At 35.9% G+C, this 22,864-nt stretch overlaps 1 protein-coding gene across 1 annotated transcript in view; it reads left to right on the top strand.

Annotated features, from left to right (window-relative positions):
* Nucleotides 1–22,864, top strand: part of EPHA4 (EPH receptor A4) — a 204,694-nt gene that overhangs the window by 6,284 nt on the left and 175,546 nt on the right. The window contains exon 3 of the mRNA XM_070753287.1: nucleotides 1,306–1,969. Coding sequence (XP_070609388.1) covers nucleotides 1,306–1,969 — 664 coding nt within the window. The remainder of the gene's footprint in view (nucleotides 1–1,305; nucleotides 1,970–22,864) is intronic.

The raw sequence follows: 22,864 nt of genomic DNA, 5'->3' as shown, positions 1-22,864 counted from the left end.
TATTCTTTTATCTCACTTTTACTCAACCTCTGCAAGCAAAATAAGATCATATTCACTCTTCAGAATCATTTTTTGTGTGGTTGAGTGCACATGTTTGTTTAGATGTGTGTATATACAAACTACCCAAATGTTAAAGAGAAAGGTTATTATTATAGACACCAGGGATATAACTGTGGTGTCCTTTTTCCTGTTAAAGTTCTTCAGGAAGATAGACAGTCTTGGCTTGAAAGCCATCTGTCTGTCCGAAGATAGATAATTTTGAAATAAACCAAGATGTGCATGGAATAAAAATTAAAGCTTTTTAGCATTTAAGCTATTTATTTTATTATAATGTGCATATGCAGTATAACACAAAGAAGTGAATCTTAATCTTCGTTGTGGATTACAAATATTGTTCCATTATCTAGTAACATTTCCATGTATTTAATAATTTGAGACCTGCACAATGCTTGGCAGAAGCCCTCCAGAATTTCAAGCAAATATCTTTTCCAGGATTACTCAGAGATAGTGGTAATTGAACCTGACACCTGTTGTGTTCTGTTACTTGGCTATGATGCTTTTCTGACAAAGATAATATATGCAAATCTCTTTGGAGATACCCATATATTTTATATTTCTCACACAATATGTATAGGTTATGTTGTGCAAATGTATGTATTGATCACACTCTTCTGACACACCAGGAATCCTTTAGTTTCACACTGAATGCTGATTTAGATATGACAGGATTATATTTTTCTTCTTGCTGTTTATTATATTTAATTGTTATTTGGGATTCTAAAGATATTGTTTTAGTATGTTTTCTGTTTTGTATTTAATTATAGTCTGTAACTTGATGGGTGAATGTAAAGAAGACAATATCAGAATAATTGATGATTAGAAGTGATTAGTTCTTATTTCTGCTCTGTTTCTGATGGATGGATACCTATGGTTTATCTTCTCTTGGTTTTTTGTCTATGCAAATAAAATATATGTTCAGCTGATACTCTTTAATTTACTACAGTTCTTACTAGCAGTCTGAATCATTCAAATTATGCTATACAAATAATGAAAAATAGAATGTATTTTGGAAGATTGATCACTGACTTTCTAACAGACCACCTTTAATTATACAGTTTTTAAAAGCTAATTTCTTGTTGCTTTAGTTGATATGGCTATATGAGGCAATCTTAGTAATTAGCATTAATAGCTGTGGTATGCAAATCAGTGAAACCAATAGTATAATAGAAAAATTGTTTTTCTATGAAGGCTTCATTGTATATTTTACATGACTTTATCTATGTCTATCTGTCTGATTATTCACAGTGGGAGGAAGTCAGCATTATGGATGAGAAAAATACACCAATCCGCACTTATCAAGTCTGCAACGTAATGGAACCAAGTCAGAACAACTGGTTACGGACTGATTGGATTCCCCGTGAAGGGGCTCAAAGGGTTTATATTGAAATCAAGTTCACACTAAGAGACTGCAACAGCCTGCCAGGTGTTATGGGAACTTGCAAGGAGACTTTTAACCTGTACTATTATGAATCAAGCAATGACAAGGAGCGTTTTATTCGAGAAAGTCAGTTTGGTAAGATTGACACCATTGCTGCTGATGAGAGTTTTACTCAGGTAGACATTGGCGACAGGATTATGAAATTAAACACAGAGATACGTGATGTGGGTCCATTGAGCAAGAAGGGATTTTATCTGGCATTCCAGGACGTAGGTGCTTGCATAGCGCTGGTGTCTGTTCGTGTCTTCTACAAGAAATGTCCCCTGACAGTCCGTAATCTGGCTCAGTTTCCAGACACAATTACCGGAGCTGATACATCTTCTTTAGTCGAGGTTCGTGGTTCATGTGTCAACAACTCAGAAGAGAAGGATGTGCCAAAAATGTATTGTGGGGCAGATGGTGAATGGCTGGTACCCATTGGCAACTGCCTGTGCAATGCTGGGTATGAAGAACATAATGGAGAATGCCAAGGTAGGCCTTGTTGCGTCGTACTGTTTATTAAAGGATGGTGTATGTAATTGAATCAGAAAGGAGACTAAATTGAAGAAAGCCAGTAATTAGCAATCCCTGTGGGAATGCAATGGGACAGCGTGGTCTAATGAGGAAATTCAGTAGTTCCAGGAGGCAACGCTAAAGGATGCATCATTCTGAAAGAACAAAGACGCTACCATAAGATGCAGAAGGCAAAAAATATAGCCATCAGAGGGTAGATTAGAACTAGGTTGCATCTTGGCCACTCACATTTAAATATTTGTCATCCATTCATGCTATTTCTTTTAAGAGAAAGTGTTTCTTTTTCTCATTTGAAAAATTAAATCTAGCAAGAATCATGCCAAGAGAATAATAAGAATAATATTAATAATAACAAGTCTATATTTTTTAGTTTTTACTCTTATAATAAAAATAAAGCTTTGATTTTAAAATTCTTATTATTATCTTTCAAAATAACTTTACTGTCTCACTTGAGAATTCTACTAAGTAATCCTTGAATGGATGACATGGCTGCTTTTGTGAAATATTTTTATTTCTCAAAAAGTCTTCATTGTTTCATTTACAAAAGAACTTGCTAGGAGACTAGTCAGAAATGCAAGAAGTCATCTGTTTCTCCCCTCCTTTTCCTATCCTCTACAGAATTAGGGATTAACCTTCATATAAAAGGCAGCTTATTTTAAAGGAAAGGAAAGAAAAAGAGCTTTAAATATTCTTTATGATTATCTTGATTTTTAGTTATATATTATTATGATTTTATAAGTAGACTATAGCTGATTATGGGCTTGATTAGTTTACCCCTGTAAGCCACCTATTCAAGATCAGTCTCTAATGATTTCCCCCCCAAAATAATAGCTTCATTTATTTTTAAAATATGTAGTAAGATTTAGGGTACTGTGTTTGATTTATTTTAATTTCATTTTGCTAAAAAAAAACCTACCCCCCCCCAATCTTTTAAATTAGTGAACAAAAGAAACATCCCATTACTTTATTTTGTGAAATTAAATACCATAGCAATTTCATCTGACCTATCTAAAATAGGTTCATATGATCATTTTATAGGTAATTTTAAATTAGTTATTGCCTGAAATAAACCATTTTTCTAAACATTTTCCTTTGCTAGGTATTAATCAGTTATTTATATGCATATTGAAGAAGAACTGAGCATAACCTCTTGATAGTATAATTATGAGTGAGAACTGAATTGTGGTTATAATAATGATAGGACATCATCACAAAGCAAGTAATTTTATCTCTCTGGAAAAGGACAGGATCATTCATAAATTGTTCCCAACACACAGATATCATACTTGAAGAAAATACTTACAAGAGAATTAATGTGTAGGAAATCAGTATTTCTGTTTTTACTAGGTCCTGCATTTTTTGGAATTTATTTTTATAGAGTTTGATTATGGGAAAACAGATGGATACAATTAGAATATTGGCTATTAGATTTCCCCAAAGGAAGTGTTGAGGCAATATTGGCTCACCCTGATTGATGCACAATTAAAACACTCCTTAGTCAGTGATCCACACTTTATTATTTAATCATCTGACAAGGAAGCCTTGTTTTGGGAAGTTTGGGTGGGAAAGTACTTTCTTATAAAAATCTTTAAAAATGGAGAAACAACCTAGTAAATACATCATCTCACCATCTTTTAAAAAAACAACCTTGCCTGCATACTTCATAGGGCTATTCCTCCTCTCCAAATATCAAATCCAACTCTGTTTTTAAACATAAAATATTTTGAAGATAAAAAGATATTTTGAAGATAAAAATCTTCAAAAATGGAGAAACAACCTAGTAAATACATCATCTCACTATCTTTTAAAAAAAACCCACCTTGCATGCTTACTTTATAGGGCTATTCCCCTCTCCAAATAACAAATCCAACTCTGTTTTTCTTCTTTGAGTGTCTTCCATGTTAATATTGGTTCATTAAGGTTTCCTGAAGTGAATGTAAACCAATAAAGAACACAATTTAATCTCTCAATTTGCATGACAATATGTGCCAGTTTTTTGTACACATTTCCTGAACTCCAAAGTTTAGTAATTCTGAATAATAAGATTTGATTCTGAATCCTGAATATTTGCCACAAAATAGGTGATTAGCAATTAAATATTCTGACATTCTCACTTCATAGCTATGTGTCATTGCGAAATTGGAAGACAGACATAAGGGAAGATAAACCTATCAGGTCTATAATATTTGTTAACTGTCTACCCAAACTGTTTTTTCAGTGTTGAAACTTGGGAATATAAATGCAAGAGAAGGTCATGGGTCATTCATTTCCTCATCCATCTTCCTTCTGTGATCCTTCGTCAGAGTTAAGATTGATTAAGATCATAAAACCTAAACAAAGGTTTGATGGACATATGATAAGGCAGAAGGTGCTGCTATTATTTGCATACTGATCTATTGAAAAAATTAGAACTTTGGAGACCAAACTACATTTTTTTATGTATACATGTTAATTTAGATAATGATGACCGTGAAAACAAAGAATGCTTAATAAAAAGTACAGCTTGTGATGTCTGCATTTTGCCCCAGAGAGGTCCAAGTTCATTTAGCCTTTCGATCTTGAATAATATACAGTATAGTCTTTTGTTACTTGTTTATAAGACCATTTACTCAAATATTTTATATATACTGTTTAACACACTACACCTATTTAGAAACCTTTTGTGTTAGCTGAATTTCTTGTTTGAAATGGAAGGAAAGATAAAAGTGCACTTGATTTCCAAACCTTTTGGGAGAAAAAAAAATATGAATGGGAAATATATTACAGAAATATGAAATTGACTTAGCTTTGCAAGGTGAAAATAATTACTGTTTTAAGATAAAATTCAGCCTGTGGATGATATTTCCTTTATTATAATTTATCATTGACATTTAAATTATTTTGTTATACAAACTAAGAAAAAATCAGTAAACACACTGAACTAATTCTTTATTAAAATAAAGAAATGAAAGAAAATACAGGAAAGGCAATAAATATATTAAACAAATAGGAAAACCCTAATTCTCTGAAATTGTAATCATGTTCTGTGTGAAACTAAAAGTATCACTTATTTTATAATTTTACACCATAAAAATCCAGGTACATTCATTATGATATATATAAATGTTCCAATAATTTAGTATCTTACAATGTTAAATAGATTATTTTATATTAGTTTATTATTAAAAAATCTTAGAAACCTTAAAGTGTGGCTTTGAGACATCTTCTGTTTGCTACTATTGTCTTTAATTGTGGAATATTTAAGATTCAATTACTTGAATTATATAAATGCACTTATTTTGTGATATTAAATAGCTTCCAATGCTATAACTGGAGAGTGAATTTTGTTGTTATTACTATAGTTTATTTTTTTTCATTACACTTTTAAAATATGAAGCCCTATTTTGTTTCCATCTAAGCAATCATAAATGTAATCCAAAAGCTTTAGTGTTGTAAGAATCAGGGTTTTGTTTTCTTTTGACAACCATGACCTTAGATGATTCAATTTTACAGATCAACTTCTGAATATATCCAGGAAAAAGAACATTTTCATTTATAAATTAGATATTTTCAAGGAGTCAGAATCTTTGAATATATTTTGTTATCTCTTCTTTTAAAATTAGTAAGGCTTCCTATTAAATTGACAATAAGATTGTACTGTAAAATAGTGTCAGATACTGAATAGGTTTGTGTAGCGAGTGAAGTCATGGTTTTTAACATTTGCAAACTAATTAATTATAAATAAGTTGTGACATACATAATATAGTTCATTTGTTCAATTTTCCCCTTCCTCCCTCATGTTCACCACTGAAATAATTGCAGTTTGTTTTCTGTCCTCATTTAATATGTGTAGCAAATTGTGGCTAGCCCTATCAGTTTTGTATGAATTAAATGTGAAATGTTTATAGTTTACTTATAAAAGTAAAATATTCATTCTAATTTGTAAGCTTGGCAAGATTATGAGAAATACAGCCTGGCAATTTGCTGGGTTATTTATGTGTGTTTAGTAGCATGGCCCAGTGATCTCAGATCTTTATTGCAGCTGCAAGACTGTGAGAAAGGAAGATTTCAAGCCATCTCTGATATCTTTTGAATCCCTCTTTCCTTTATCCTTTCCTTGTTTGACTTTTAACTTGTGGGATCAAATTCTGCTCTCATTCCATCTGATTATTTCGTTCTTTTGATATACTTTCTGGGAGCAGGTGAGGTCACATAGCTTCATGAGCTGGAAATAATTAACACTTCCATGACTAAATGGTCAGTTTATGAATATTCAGGATCAGCTTCTCCCACCCTGGGAAGCAAACATGTTTGTTCCATTCTCATTACTCCCATTGGAAGCCAGAGAAGTTTCCCCTGTGAATGGAGGATTGTCAGCTGTCTGGCCAGTTTTCTTTCTGCTTGCAGCAGATCCCTCATTTACATATCTTGTATACATCCTCATGCAAAATAGCCCACCCATTTCCCACTTTCACAAAGGAGATAAGCGCTTCCTTTGGAAAGAGTGGAGGAGAAGAGAAGCTCCTTCTGTCTATTATGTAGATGCTGAAGTCTTGGATTTCATGCAAATGAACTCCATTTGGGTTTAAAGTTCTTTGTTTAAGAGATAGGGATGTGATATTTGCACAGTACTTTCTCTTTACATCTCAGGGCTTCAGCTGTAAGAGTGTGCTTTGATTGTCACCACATATATGTAAAATAGGTCTGGGACCTCTTTGTGATGGAAAAGTGCTAACAATACATTGTATAGAATGGCTGTGTTATGAAGTGAAGCATTTGCACTTTAGGTGGGATCTTTCCCCTCAGTTTCTAAGGCTAGAAAATTAAAGTAGCAACCTGGGTTAAAGGGGGTGGGAGAGGTGATAAGATCCTGATTTATTATATGGCACAATTAATATGATATTGTGATGTGCTGAGTCCTCAGAAAAGAAGGTTTGTGCTGTTGTGCTGACTTTAGCAGACATAAATTTAATATGAATCAACTCAATTAAAATTTTACGTGGCTTGTAAAAGAAAAATCTGTGTGATTGTTAAGAAAAAAAATACAATAAAACATAGCTATACAGTATTTCAGATAATTATTATCTCTGTCCCTCTGTTCATCATACAATCCTTTGCCTGCTACAGCATAATCTAACCTTGCTGTAGGCTGCAACAAGCAAGCTTTCATGGAACACATCAATTGAAAGTTCGTTATTGATTACACAACAATGCTATGCATACATGTTTCACTAAAAAAGGGGAAAATATTGATTGTTTTCATTTTGTGTCATATATATCAACAGTATGACACCAAGACCAAACTCCATTCTAGATATCTTCTATAAAATAACAGTGAAGTATTGATTCCCCATCCTGCGAATATGCAAACAAAGCATTTTGATGTGCAATTAGTGTTTAATTCAAAGTTAATTTCACAGAGCAGTAAACTGCAGAGTGTCAGGCCATGTGGCATAATTAAGCAGAGGTTTAGAACAATAAAGAAACATGCAGAAGGAGATGGTTCATTTCAGATATTGAATGGAAATAGTGAGACTTTTTCTTCCAAGGAGCTAAAAGATGGAGTAAGGATGATAATGGACAAATCCATTAAAAGGTTTACACCCATGAAATAAAAATGAGAAAATAATACTTTCTGTCTTCACTTGATTTAAGAGTTTGCTTTTTATGCCAGTTCTTACACCAGCTGGAATTATAAACAATCAAAATGTGCAAAAATATAAAGTCTATGGCAGCTCTTGGACAAATAATAACTGTTTTAGTTTGTAATGGTTATTATTCTCAATAATTGTAGTAGTAGTGGTAATCTTTACTTGCCTTAATTAGCATTTATTATTTTATATGAATTTATTTATTAAATTTATATTGCTCACCACTAAAATGGAAAACAGTTGTCAAATGTAGTGTGTATTGGATTTGTCTTAATATGTGTAGTGGTAAATGAGAATTACCTCGAAGGATAAAGAAAAGAGATGTTTATTAGCTGATTAGACAATAGATGGAAAAAACTCCAATAGCTTAAAGATCAGGGGAAGATACCTGGGAAGGATCCACCCTTATTGGTTGGGCAGTTAAAAGTAGTGGCAGGAAGTTTGTATCTTCAGGTTTGCAATATTCTTTAAATTTAGACATAATAAATTCGAATTAATAAAGTCGAATTAGCTCAACTTAGTCATGTTTCCTGCCTAGTTTACCTGAGATGGCTGACAACATATCATGTGTCTAAATATATTTCACCAGTCTATACATATTTGTCCTTTTATTGCTCCTGTAATGCAGACTAGTTATTTAACAAGTGAAAAGCAATATGTGAGTTTATATAAGGCAGTGTTATTTTTATATATTAAAAAGTTCTTCCTAACTTTCTGTTGGGTCCATTTTGTTATCCTTTTCTGGCAGGGTTAATAGCTGTTCTTTCACAGTGTCTGAACGTTGTAGGGGTTTGGATGGGGAAAAGCAAACTTTGATTGAATGATGGTGTGATAAAGTGGCTGTGGTTATGGAGGACTTCAGGATGTGGGTGTTTATCATCTTTAGTTCCGTATGGTGTTGCACTACCCCAGGCAGATATGATGCACAATCTGGGGATTCTCCTAGACTCACAATTCTGACTCAAAGAGCAGGTGGCAGTCAATTTGAGCCTTTGTCCAAGTTGAATCTTTATATGGATCATGAGCCCTCACATGCAGTCCCTCACGCCCTAGTCATCTGTCAATTGGACTATTGCAGTGCGCTTTACATAAGGATATCCCTGAAGAGTATTCAAAAACTACAGCTAATACATAATACAATGGTGTAGACAGTTGTGGAGGTCCTTGGGGTGGTGCATATCACAGTACTGATTCATGAGCTGCATTGGTTGCTAATTTGCTTTCGAGTTGAATTCAAGGTGTTGATTGTTACCTTTAAAGTCCTTTATGGCATGGGACCAGAGTATCTGAGAAGTTGTTTTGCCCCATTTGGATTGGCCTGCCCCACATGTTCCAGGGAAAAGGGTATGCTGTCTACCCTATTTGTCATGGACTTTCAACTAGTGGGGTCTACAAGAAGAACCTCTTCTGCTGTGACCTCTATCCTGTGGAACATTCTGCCACTAGAAATAAGATCTGCACCCTCTCTTTTGGTCTTTCAAGTTTTGCTGGCTGGCTTGGATCCTTGTTGGTTCTGTTTGCTGGAAGTATGGAGCTAAGAGAGAAGATTTTACACTTAATTTTAACTATTTTTATAGTTACCTTTTTACTATTTTGTAAGTTACCCAAACTTACAAAGGGCTCACTCTATGAAGTGGTCAGTATAATAAACAAACAAACAAACAAACAAACAAACAAATATTATAATATTAAATTCTGTTTCTATTTTTGCCTCTTCCATTATTTTTTGTTTATTTTTCTGTATTTCTATCTGATTTCCTCAGAGATTTCTGGGCATCTCTTCTAATTTTACTCCAATAATAATCCTGTGAAGTAGGATGTAATGAAGGAGATTGGCTGGCCTGGAGTTTTTAAGTTAGTTTTATGTTCAGTCAATTACTTGAATCTCAGTCCTTCTCCTGTCCAAGCCAGTCCTGTCTCCTGTCTTAATCACTGCAGCATGTTAAATAAGTAAATAATATAGTGTATCATAGGCTAACCTCAGTGTTACAAATAATTCTGAACTTGATTTTCCTGCCTATTTACTTGGAGCCTGAGAATTTTGGTCACCACATTGCAGTGGATTGCCTATAGTAGTTAACACTCCCTGGTAGTGATTCTTAGACTCAGGTTTTGACAAAAATAATTTCAAGATTCCTTTGGTCTTCATATTTGTAAAAAAATATCTGCTGGGTGAAAAGGTTGGAGTGGAAATTGATTTCAATGATCTTACTAAACATCCTTTGTTCAAACTTTTCTGTTAATCCATTGTCTATCACAGCCTGTGAAATATTTTCTATAGTAATTGTTAAATTGTAAGATTGTGAATTCTAGGATCATACTCTCAGTCTATGAAAGAGCTAACTGAGCCAATTTTCCCTTCCTTCCAATTCTTGTTATCTTGTACTACAGTGGTTCCTATCTTTTCTTTATATATCGTCAACACTGTCACCATCCACATTGACAATGTGGAGCCTGCCATATAGGATTTATTATTTGTTTTATTTGTTTGGTTCTTGCCTTTATTATTTTTACAAATAATTCAAGGCAGTGAACATTTCCAACAGATCATCCTTCTCCAACAACTCTGTAACTCTATAAGCTGAGTTAGACTGCGGGAGAGGAATTGGCTCTAGATCATGGAGCTGGCTTTCGTGGCTAAGCAGGATTTGTAGTCATGGTCTCCTACTTTGTATCCTAATACCTTTTCCACTAGACTAGACCAAATTGGCTCCAATTACAGTATTATGGCTTTTTTATTATTATATTAAAGAGTGTTTACACAGCTTGATGTAGAATTTGTTTAAACTTCATCTTTTTCTAATTTAACCCTCTTTGGATCTATTCAATCCTCTAATTCTCTCTTTGAAATTATAAGAATTAAAATCTGACATTGTCAGGAGGAAACTAGAAGAATTTAAAACTCTTCCAAAAGGTGGAAGAGAAATGCCCTTATCTTTTTGCTTTACAAGTATAGTTTTGTTTTAATGTCACCAGTGACCACTTAACATTAAGTTCTGCTCACTTGGAGTAATCGGTGCCACTATTTGCTTCATAGTTAACTTCTAGTTGTGTTTGGAATCTTTTCTATCTTCAAAAACTAATTATTACCAGTTTTTCCTTGGCGTGAATTACTGAGGGAATTGTGTATATTATGGACATGATGACTGTAAATGGTGAAGCACTTTGTAAAGGTAATTCTTTCTCTGCGAAAGAATAATAAAATAAAAGTAAAATAAAAATAAAATAAAATACATTATTTGTGCGATTCCTGTATGGAATTGACTTGCGCACAAAAATGCTTTTACTGAAGTGAATTAAAGATCTGCTGTCCCATAATTCTGTGCTTTTTATAGATGAATAATAAAGGAAAATGTTTTAAAAATTAGAATAGGAACATAGAAGACTGATGGAAGAAAAAGACTTCATGATCCATCTAGTCTGCCCCTATACTATTTTTGTATTTTATCTTAGGATGGATATATGTTTATCCCAGGCATGTTTAAATTCAGTTACTGTGGATTTACCAACCACGTTTGCTGGAGGTTTGTTCTAAGGATCTACTACTCTTTCAGTAAAATAATATTTTCTCATGTTGCTTTTGATCTTTCCCCCAGCTAACTTCAGATTGTGTCCCCTTGTTCTTGTGTTCACTTTCCTATTAAAAACACTTCCCTCCTGCACCTTATTTAACCCTTTGACATATTTAAATGTTTCAATCATGTCCCCCCTTTTCCTTCTGTCCTGCAGACTATACAGATTGAGTTCATTAGGTCTTTCCTGATATGTTTTATGCTTAAGACCTTCCACCATTCTTGTAGCCCATCTTTGTACCCATTCAATTTTGTCAATATCTTTTTGTAGGTGAGGTCTCCAGAACTGAACAGAGTGTTCCAAATGTGGTCTCACCAGCGCTCTATATAGCGGGATCACAATCTCCCTCTTCCTGCTTTAACAAGTTATACCTCTAGCTATGCAGCCAAGCATCCTACTTGCTTTTCCTTCCGCCCGACCACACTGCTCACCCATTTTGCGACTGTCAGAAATCACTACCCCTAAATCCTTCTCTTCTGAAGTTTTTGCTAACACAGAACTGCCAATACAATACTCAGATTGAGGATTCATTTTCCCCAAGTGCATTATTTTACATTTGGAATGAAGAGTTTGTGTGAATATATGCAGTTTTATTAAACGCCACTTCTAAATTTCATTTATTTTTTGTTCATATCTCATCTTTACAAATAACTAAAGTTAGCGAACATAACTAATATTCCTTCATTCACCTTTATACTCCACAACAACCACCTTGTGAGGTGAGTTGGGATAAGAGATCACCCAGGCAAGACTTAAACATACAGTCTCTTGATTTCTAGATTTCTACCTTAACTACTAAACCAAACTGGTTCTTCATGAGCATTTTTATTGCATTTCTCAGCCAACTAAAATGTAGAGCTTTAATATATTTTTCCAAAGAGAGTAATCTGTACAGTATTACATTAATCATAGTGACTGAGTGATAAACTATGAGATAGGAAATATTGTCTCAGCCTGTTGTTGTTGTTATTATTATTATTATCATCATCATCATCATTATTATTATTATTATTATTATTATTTATTAGATTTGTATGCCGCCCCTCTCCGTAGACTCGGGGCGGCATATAATACAGTATTGAATGGCACAATATTGCAGTCTTCTTTTGCAGAATACATACTGCTTAGAAATATTTATTGAATTTTAAAGGGGAATCCAAGCTCCACTCCACTGTTAGTTTTAGAAGATCACTGGATGGTCTTGCGAGAAATTTTGCCATGATCCATAAGCTTATTGTTATGACGTAAAATAGGAGAATAATGAATCATTATCATCAATAAAATGAGATTATTCCAGTGACTCTTTGATTAAGTGGACTTAAGTGCAATCAATTTCAGGTGCAGAAGACAACATTTTGCTGAATTTTAATACCCTTTTTATTGCTGCTCTTTTTGTGGAATAGTATTCTCCCAATGTTTGATTTCTCTGGCCCATTTGGTATTCAGAAAGAGTGCAAAGACCTGGTTCTTTGGACAGTTCCTGGGGAGAGAGCAATTTTATGCTGTGGTTTTTAACTTGAGTTATTGTTTACCACTTAGCATCAGCTAGAACTGAAACAGTCCATAAACCCTGTAAATAAACATACAAATAAGTTTTACATCATTTTGGTAATGAAGGATATTATGTTATTTCATAATTTGCTTAATGCTATGATCGCTGAATGACGTAAGATGACACAAATTGTACTATTTGAGTAATTTGTATAATTATGAATGATGATTTAATAGAAAATTGGAAATAATCTACATTCATTGCCCAATTATTCTATTAAAGCAATAGACTACTATATTTCAGGGTTAAAGAAATGAAATGTATGTGAAAAATGTATGTAAAAAATCTGCTCAAAGGCTACTGCTTAGACGAAGAAATTTGAGGAAATGGAAAATGGAAGAAATGAATCTTTTCTGCACTTAAATCTGGATCCATTGTAAATACCATTGTTTAAATTACTGTAAGCCACATCTTACCATATGCTTAAGTTTCGGCATCATTTTGAAATGTCCATTAATAATAACTTACATTATGGGAAATATGCTTTACACAGCACTGGTTCAAAGCTGCAGTACAGTGTCTTAATTATCCAGATAATCCTGTTTGCTTGTATTTTTAAACTATGAACTGCTAGGTAATTATTCAATTCTTAATAGTAGTCAAATGGCAATGTAAACAATAATTAGGATGTTAGACAGACTAATGCGCTTCAAAGCAAATTGGATTTTTTTTTTCATACTGTTCAGCATGAAGTCCCATAAAGCTAACAATTTAGTGGCAAGGAAACAAGTTCCATTTTGTTCATATTTTATGGTGTTATCTCTTCATGCCTTGTTTGAGAGAATAACAGTTTGCCCCAAACAGGCTGCCTGTGCCAAAGCCAAATGTCACTTTAACAATTGGTTCCCTGCTGTTTGCCAGTTGGCTGTGCTCTCCCATGGCTCCAGATCCGTTTTTTTTTTTGTTTCAGCTCTGTCAGGTCAGAGGTTAAACAGAACATTGATTTCGTCCCACAATATTGACAGCAGGTAAATATAGACAGGATTGATGCTTGATCAGCATGCAGTCCATGCTGAAGAGGTAGTGATATCTTTTCAGGAGAAATACGCTTACTTTTAAGATTTACATCTTCATACTTAACTCTTATTTGATTCTGGATCTTATCTCCTTGAAAAAGGAGTTCTTCTGCTTGATGCATTTTTTTTTTAGCCTTAGAAATCTGCGATATGCTTGTAAACAATAGAACAATGCATATCCTATTTAAATTTTATCTCTTCTTTTCTTTTAAAGAGGATCAAAGATCAGCAATCTGGACCATAACAGCTCCCTGGTACCTGGTCATTCGTTCGGTGACCAGGTTATTAAGTAGAAATGTTCTTAAGTAGAAGCAATTTTCCCATAGGAATCAATGTAAAAGCAAATAATACGTGCAAACTCATTAGGAAAGAAATAAAAGCTTGGAATTTGGGTGGGAGAAGGAGGAGGAAGAAGAGGAGAAGGAGAGTAGTTGCTGAAGGAAGAAGGTGAGGTGAGGGGAATCAAAAAAATCCAAAACTTTAAGACTTTTTTTTTTAAGAGAGAGTCTCTGAGGCAGCCCCCAGAGCAAGGAAAACGCCCAGAGCGGAGCGTTTCTTTGTCTGGGCACTGGCAGAGGTTTATTCCCTCTCCAAGCGCCCAGAGAAAGGAAAATGCTTTGTTCGCTCTAGACTGCCAAAGCCTCCTTAAGTGCCATTGAAAGACTCCTCTGGCAGCCCAGAAAAGCCTGAGATGACTGGGATTAAAGGGGGAATGGCAGGAAAATGGCTGGGCCTTCTTGACGCTCTCAAATTTCCTGGGAAATTTTTCCAGGCTCGGGTTCTTAAGTAGAAAATGGTTCTTAGGAAGAGGCAAAAACATCTTGAACACCTGGTTCTTATCTAGAAAAGTTCTTAAGTAGAGTCATTCTTAAGTAGAGGTACTAACTACTGTACTTTTAAGATCTGAGTTAAAATACAGAGCAATTAAATTTTGCAATACATGTATTCCCTCTTTTTTTCTCCCTTGTCAGTGAAATGCTTTTTTCCTTTATCTTTTCTCTATACAAATATTTTCATCATGGTGACATTCCACATAAATTTGTTGGGTGCAGAGCCTTTATTTAGCATGCTCTTTAGAATGTTCTGACTAAGGTGTGAATGATTTGAGCAATTGGTTTTCTATGTTTCACAATCTAAATTTTTAGGAAATATACTGGTGTTTGTTGTATGAACTTTACTTGCTTCCATTGTTAACTCCCAGATTAATGTTTCTTATAGGGACAGGAAGCAAAAAAAATGAGTGAAACAATCAAAATATATGCCTCTTTGTGTTCTCTTTTACTAGAGTACCAACCTTGAAAGAATTAACAAAATGTATCTTTTCCAGAAAATATAATAAAGTCAACTATAGACAGTTTAAGGTTAAAGTTTTGGGGATTTGAGAAGAAACTACAGAGTCAGATAGCGCATTCCATGCATTGATTGTTGCTGAAGTCGTATTTTCTGCAGTCGAGTTTTGAGAGGTTTACATTGAGTTTGAATCTATTTTGTGCACATATGTTGTTGCGGTTGAAACTGAAGGATTTATTGACCAGTAGGACATTGTGGTAGATGATTTTATGAACTACATTTAGATTATATTGAAGGCAACGTAGCTCTGGGTTTTCTAAATTCAAAATTTCAAGTCTGGTGGAATAAAGTATTTTGTTGCAAACAGAGTAGTGGGAGGGCTCTTCTTGTGAAATATTTCTGGACTCTCTCGATTGTATTAATGTCCAATATGCAGTGTGGGTTCCAGATGGGTGAACTGTATTCGAGGATTGATCTGGCAAATATTTTGTATGCTGTGGTTAGCAGTTTAATTTTGCCAGAGAAGAAGCTATGCAAGATTAAGTTAACAATTCTTAGTGCCATTTTGGCAATGTTGTTACAATGGATTCTGGCACTTAGGTAATTAGATATGAGCACTCCAGGATCCTTAAGAAAGTGAGTGTTATCTACAAGGTTGTGTCTTCCAAGTTTGTATTTTGTGTTCGGATTCTTTTTGACAATATGTAAAATGGAGCATTTATTGATTGAGATTTGAACTTGCCAGTTATCAGACCATTGCAATATGTGGTCTAGCTCTTTTTGAAGGGTAGAAGTATTGTGGTGGTGGTGAATAGTTTAATATCATCAGCAAAGAGAACACAGTTTCTTATAATATGATCACTAAGGTCATTTATGTAAAGTAGCGGTCCTCAAACTACGGCCCGGGGGCCACATGCGGCCCACTGAGGCCATTTATCTGGCCCGCGGGTCTTTTCCAAGGCCGCACTGGAAAAGCAGTGAGAACATCCCCCTCAATCTTATCTCACCCGAGGTAAAGTAAGGCTTGCTGAAAGCCGAGCTGGACACAACACACACACATACACGCACACACCCGCCTCCTCCTCTTTTGAGTTGCTAGCTCCCGTTTTCTGAATGGGGATTGAATGGGAGTCTGGGGTTGGAGGGTGGAGGCTTGTCGGGTGAGTCCTCTGCGGGGAGAGAAGAGGGAGGGTGAAAGAGGGAAAAGAGAGAGGGAGAAGTGGAGAGAAAGAAAGAAAAGGGAAAGAGAAGGGGAAAAGAGCGAGGGAAAGAAGTGGAGAGGAAGGAAGGAGGGAAGGGAGGGAGGGAAGGAAGATGGGGGAGAAAGAGAGGGAGAGAGAAAGGGAGGGAGCAAGAGAGAGAGTGAGAAAGACAGAGCAAGAGACAGAAAGAAAGAGAGAGCAAGAGAGAGAGAGAGAGAAAGCAAGAGAGAGAGAGAGAGTGATAGAGAGAGAAAGAAATAAGGTATGTGCAGTGTGCATAGGAATCTGTTCACAGGTTTTTTTATAGTCCGGCCCTCCAACAGTCCTAGGGACAGTGAATTGGCCCCCTTTGTAAAAAGTTTGGGGACCCCTGATGTAAAGAATGAATAGTGTTGGTCGTAGAATGATGCCTTGAGGGACATCACTGTTGACAGCTGCAGAATTTGATAGGGTCCTCCCTATTTTAACCATTTGTTGTCTGTTTGACAAGAACGCAGTTATCCAGTCATGAAGGGGACCAGAGATGCCATAAGATTTTAGTTTTTGAAATAGTTTGTCATGTACTACTGAATCAAAGTCTTTACAAAAGTCTATGTAAATTGTGTCTATTGATCAAGTTGTGAAGTCCATATATTTTTGCACTGTAGGAGTTGGACGTTAGTGAATAATTTTTTTCTGAAACCAAATTGTTTAAATTGCATTGGTTTCCCATGGAACTCAATTTCTAATGGCTGTATTTTCATGGTATGATGTGGAAATTATTTGCTATTCCCTTCCATTTTTCTTCTACTTACTCTAGGTCAGTGATTTTCAACCTTTTTTGAGCCACGGCACATTTTTTACATTTACAAAATCCTGGGGCACACCACCAACCAAAATGACACCCTAAGACACTCTCCTCTCTTTATCCATCCCTGTCTCCTCCCCACCCTTGTGTGTGTGTGTGTATACACACTTTTGAACCCTTTTCAAAAACAAGTGAGGGCTGGGTTTTTTTCTCTCTTATTCTTTGGGTGCTTTTTATCATATGCTTTAAATCAAGAGTCACTTCTCTCTCTCTTTTGTTTCTCTCTCTTTCCTCTCATTCTCTGTATCAATCATTTTCTCATTTCTCTTTTTTCCTCCCCTTTTTGCTCATTTCTCTCTCTCTCTCTCTCCCTTCCTCTCCTTTTCTCTTTCTCTCTTTCTCTCTCTCTTGCCTTCTTTCTCTCTCACTCTTGCTTTTTCTCTCTTTCTCTCTTTGCTTTCTCTCTCTTTCTCTCTCTCTTTCTCTTTCTTTCTCTCTTTCTCACTCTCACTCTCTCAAGAAAAAGTTGCAAGACCGGAACCTGAGCTTCCTTCTTCGCGGCACACCTGACCATGTCTCGCGGCACACTAGTGTGCCACGGCACACTGGTTGAAAAACACTGGTCTAGGTTACACATTGTAGTTATTTGTTTTTCTATCCCTGAGTGGCTTTTTGTCTGTAGCTGAAGAAGATGTTTCTTCTTAGAAACCATTCCCTTTGAAGTGCCATCCTTCTGGTGATTGACACCATCATAGGGAAATTAGCATGTTAAAAGAAGTAGATCAATACTTTGTCTCCTTTTGCACTTCTCATCTCTCCAAGGCAAGAGAATATTGCCTAGGAGTGTCTGCAGAGGAAGCATGAATAACAGGACCTTGGTCAACCTGAGTTTACTTTATCCACCTCTCAGACTCAAGTACAGTCATTTGCAAATGGATTCAGGAGAAGCGCCAGGTTAGGAAGCATAGGCAGTTCATTTAATTATGATGAGGATTAGAAAGGAAGTGTAGGAAGATACAGGAGATCAATACAAGGGCAGAAGTTGGCTGAACTACTTCTTAGATGTTGGAGCACTCAATTTTGTAACATTTAGCATGAATATGTAAGAGATTTCCGTGAGCTTTTCTTATAGGCATGTAGATATAACCTCTCCCCACCCTCAGTCATTTTATAAAATGTTCAGACAGCAGGGTGGATAAATTAACTGCAGTTCTGCAGTACTGTTAGAATAGTCTTGTTAATTGAGAACAGCTAGAGTTTCCTAATTGTTTTCATTAATACTGCTTTTCCCCACATTTTTATAAACTCTGATTTTGATAGGACCACTTAGATCAAGTGACAAGTAACATCAAGAGTCTTTGTTGTACAGTGTTCCCTCGATTTTCGCGGGTTCAAACTTCGCGGAAAGTCTATACCACGGTTTTTCAAAAAATATTAATAAAAAATATTTTGCGGGTTTTTTTCCCTATACCACGGTTTTTCCCACCTGATGACATCATATGTCATCACCAAACTTTCGTCTGCCTTTAATAAATATTTTTTTTAATAAACTTTAATAAATAAACATGGTGAGTAATAATCTGAATGGTTGCTATTAGGGGTTTAAAGTGTTAAGGGAAGGCTTGTGATACTGTTCATAGCCAAAAATAGTGTATTTACTTCCGCATCTCTACTTCGCGGAAATTCAACTTTCGCGGGCAGTCTTGGAACGCATTCCCCGCGAAAAGCGAGGGAACACTGTATTATGGTCTTTACTAGGTGGCTTAGAGTCAGTTATTTCATCTTAGTCCATTTATTTCACTTTATTGTTGCTATGGGGATAAAATTAGGCAGTCCTCCCTCCCCCCATATGTATGTTACTTTTCATTTCCAGAGAAAAGGCAAGTTTTAGTGGAGTAAGAAATAAAGCATAATCCATGCTTATAATTGTTTTATTCAGATGTGAAATTCAATTTCCCCCCCTACCTGTTCTGTTCTATGTTTGGTGGGCATGGCAGGGTACAATACTGCAAAATCCCATTCCCTCCCCATTCATGGGGGAAGGAAATTACAAAGTCTCTACCACCCTGGAGCCAACCAAAAGTTGTATTTGCCAGTTCTAGAAACTACTCAGAATTTTTGCTACTGGTTTTCCAGAATCTGTTAGAACCTGCTGAATTTCACCCTGGTTTCATTTCATTTTAACTTTGTTGAATGGGTGGCCATATGCATTGGATAAATACATAAATACATAAATAAAATGTGAATTTCCTGTATTACACTTTTAAGAACATGGAGAATTTCATGGTATAGTGGTGAACTTAAGGAAGAATTTTGTGATTCTGTGAAAGTTGCAACTACCTTTTTCTGCCAAAATACCTTTCATTTTTTGATTATTAATATGGCACAAGTTTGTTCTTAGAGAATTCTGACCTTGAGTGCTGCATAGGATATAGACAGTAAACTTAGAGTTTCTGTTTTTACATTCCCATCTGTCAAGCATAGCTGACATTAAGTAACAGAATTGGGATTCTTTGCATAAATATATTGAAGATGAATAGTATTCCTCAGCTGGCAGGGACCTTTTATTCCCCAACTATTGTGGTATTTTAATTGGGAAATCAGTTTGACTGATGGTTATATTTGGATGTACTTTACCAGAAGTGGAAGTATTTTTTCTTCAAAAATATATCCCTATTTGTCTTATTTCTGCTGCAATTAAATAGTTTTTCACAGAAATAAACATATGTCTATCTGGCTGCAATAATGTAGGATGAAAAAATAATCTAGTCCTGATGATGAGGAAATAAAGTAGAGAAAGATGCAGGTTTCGTACTTTTAAAATCCAGTTCAGTTTGCAAATGTGAAATAAGTCAATATTTATTCGCCTATATCCCATTGCAATATTTTAGCAGCTAAAGAAACTTATAACTTACTGTGATTTATTAATTATAAATACACAGCAATAAATCCAGCTGATAATTTATTATTGTACTAATATACAAATTAATACATGCTATATACCACTAATTTATTTATTGGATTTGTATGCCGCCCCTCTCCGCAGACTCAGGGCGGCTAATATACCATTAATCTCATTACAATAGTTAATATACCATTAATCTCATTACAATAGTTAGTATTGTATTATATAGTATATTTTAATGTTAAATAATAATAATTTATTTGTTATTTATTTATTATTTATTAATTTGACTTCTATGCCGCCCAATCCCGAAGAATTCAGGGCGGCTTACGACAGTATAAAATACAACAATAAATAGAAGAAGTCAAATATAAAACTGAGTTATAAAACCATTAATTAAAAGCCCTAATAAACCAAAAAATGAACCCTACATGCATACTAACATTCATACAATTGGCCATTGTTGTTGTTGGTTCATGGCCCCCACGCCTGTCGGCAAAGCCAGGTCTTTGTGGCCTTGCAGAATGCCATTAGGGTGGGAGCAGTATGGACATCAGGGGGGAGTTTATACCATGGAGCCGGGGCAGCAACAGAGAAAGCCCTTCCCTGCAGTCCCGTCAGCCTGCATTGCTTGGCTGATGGGACCTGAAGGAGGTCAACTCAGTGTGCTCTTATAGGTCTCTGGGAGATATGTGGCAAGAGATAGTCCTGTAAATAATCTGCTCCTGAGCCATATAGGGCTTATACCATATATTTCTGTTTATTTCATCATTCAAGGAAGGTTATAACTATTAAAGGATTACAAATGAGAGTAACCTGCCATTTGGCTTGGGAGTATATCATAGTAATTCATAGTTAATGGTTATCATTAACTCAGATCTGTCATTGCTACCCCCCTGACTGATTTGTTTAACCAATCCCTGTTAACAGGAGATGTTCCTGAGGATTGGAGAATGGCCAGTGTTGTGCCTATCCACAAGAAGGGCAGTAGAGAAGAAGCTGGAAACTACAGGCCAGTTAGCTTGACATCAGTTGTAGTTAAAATGATGGAGACTCTACTCAAAAAGAGGATAAATCAGCATCTAAAAAACAATAACTTATTGGACCCAAATCAGCATGGCTTTACTGAAGGCAAATCGTGTCAGACTAATCTCATTGAGTTCTTTGACTATGTCACAAAGGTGTTGGATCAAGGTGGTGCCGTGGATATTGCCTATCAGGACTTCAGCAAAGCCTTTGATACGGTTCCACATAAAGAGCTGATAGATAAATTAGTGAAGATTGGACTTAATCCCTGGATAGTTCAGTGGATTTCAAGAGAGTTATTGTTAATGGCGAGTATTCTGAGCAGAGACAGGTTACAAGCGATGTGCCACAAGGGTCTGTTCTGGGTCCTATTCTTTTTAATATGTTTGTGAGTGACATAGGGGAAGGTTTGGTAGGGAAGGTTTGCCTATTTGCCGATGACTCTAAAGTGTGCAATAGGGTTGATATTCCTGGAGGGGTCTGTAATATGGTAAACGATTTAGCGTTACTAGATAAATGGTCAAAGCAATGGAAACTGCAGTTTAATGTTTCCAAATGTAAAATAATGCACTCGGGGAAAAGGAATCCTAAATCTGAGTATTGCATTGGCAGTTCTGTGTTAGCAAAAACTTCAGAAGAGAAGGATTTAGGGGTAGTGATTTCTGACAGTCTCAAAATGGGTGAGCAGTGTGGTCGGGCAGTAGGAAAGGCAAGTAGGATGCTTGGCTGCATAGCTAGAGGTATAACAAGCAGGAAGAGGGAGATTGTGATCCCCTTATATAGAGCACTGGTGAGACCACATTTGGAGTACTGTGTTCAGTTCTGGAGACCTCACCTACAAAAAGATATTGACAAAATTGAACGGGTCCAAAGACGGGCTACAAGAATGGTGGAAGGTCTTAAGCATAAAACGTATCAGGAAAGACTTAATGAACTCAATCTGTATAGTCTGGAGGACAGAAGGAAAAGGGGGGACATGATCGAAACATTTAAATATGTTAAAGGGTTAAATAGGGTTCAGGAGGGAAGTGTTTTTAACAGGAAAGTGAACACAAGAACAAGGGGACACAATCTGAAGTTAGTTGGGGGAAAGATCAAAGGCAACATGAGAAAGTATTATTTTACTGAAAGAGTAGTAGATCCTTGGAACAAACTTCCAGCAGACGTGGTTGGTAAATCCACAGTAACCGAATTTAAACATGCCTGGGATAAACATATATCCATTGTAAGATAAAATACAGGAAATAGGGCAGACTAGATGGACCATGGGGTCTTTTTCTGCCGTCAGTCTTCTATGTTTCTATGTTTCTATGTTTCTATCATGAGAAAGCTTGCACTCTCCGAGTCCTCGGAGAGGGGCGCATACAAATCCAATTAATAAATAATTTTCCACATAATAGTAGGCTCTGTTTTGAAAATCCTAATCGGTGTGTAATAAGCAGCAAACACTTAGCTAGTTAACCTTTGAGCCCTCTAGGCCTTTAAAAATTAATACCTATAATTTGCAAGCAACTTATAACTAATATAGGTATTTTCATGCAGGGATGATATGATCTTCAATGTTACAACTTTCCTGCCCTATGTACTACGTGTAACTTCCAGACCAGTGATGGCTAACATTTCTGACCCTTGTTTTGGGCCTGGAGAGCCTCCTGCACCAACCTGGAAGCCAAAATGGTGTACAGGGGATGCACACCACCTGTTTTGGGCTTAGAAAACTTCCTGTACCAACCTGGAAGCTGAAACAGGGAGCAGGGATGCTGCACAAGCACCAAAATACAATGCGAGTGCCCCCTGTCCATGCTACCTGTTCCCATGCATGCACATGTCTATCCCCCCACATGTACTCCACCTGAAGACCAACTGGCCGGT

The sequence above is a fragment of the Erythrolamprus reginae genome, chromosome 5 (genome assembly GCF_031021105.1).
Source record: "Erythrolamprus reginae isolate rEryReg1 chromosome 5, rEryReg1.hap1, whole genome shotgun sequence".
Lineage (NCBI taxonomy): Eukaryota > Metazoa > Chordata > Lepidosauria > Squamata > Dipsadidae > Erythrolamprus > Erythrolamprus reginae.
Note: the sequence above shows the minus strand (reverse complement) of the source record. Positions and strands in the feature narration are given on the sequence as shown.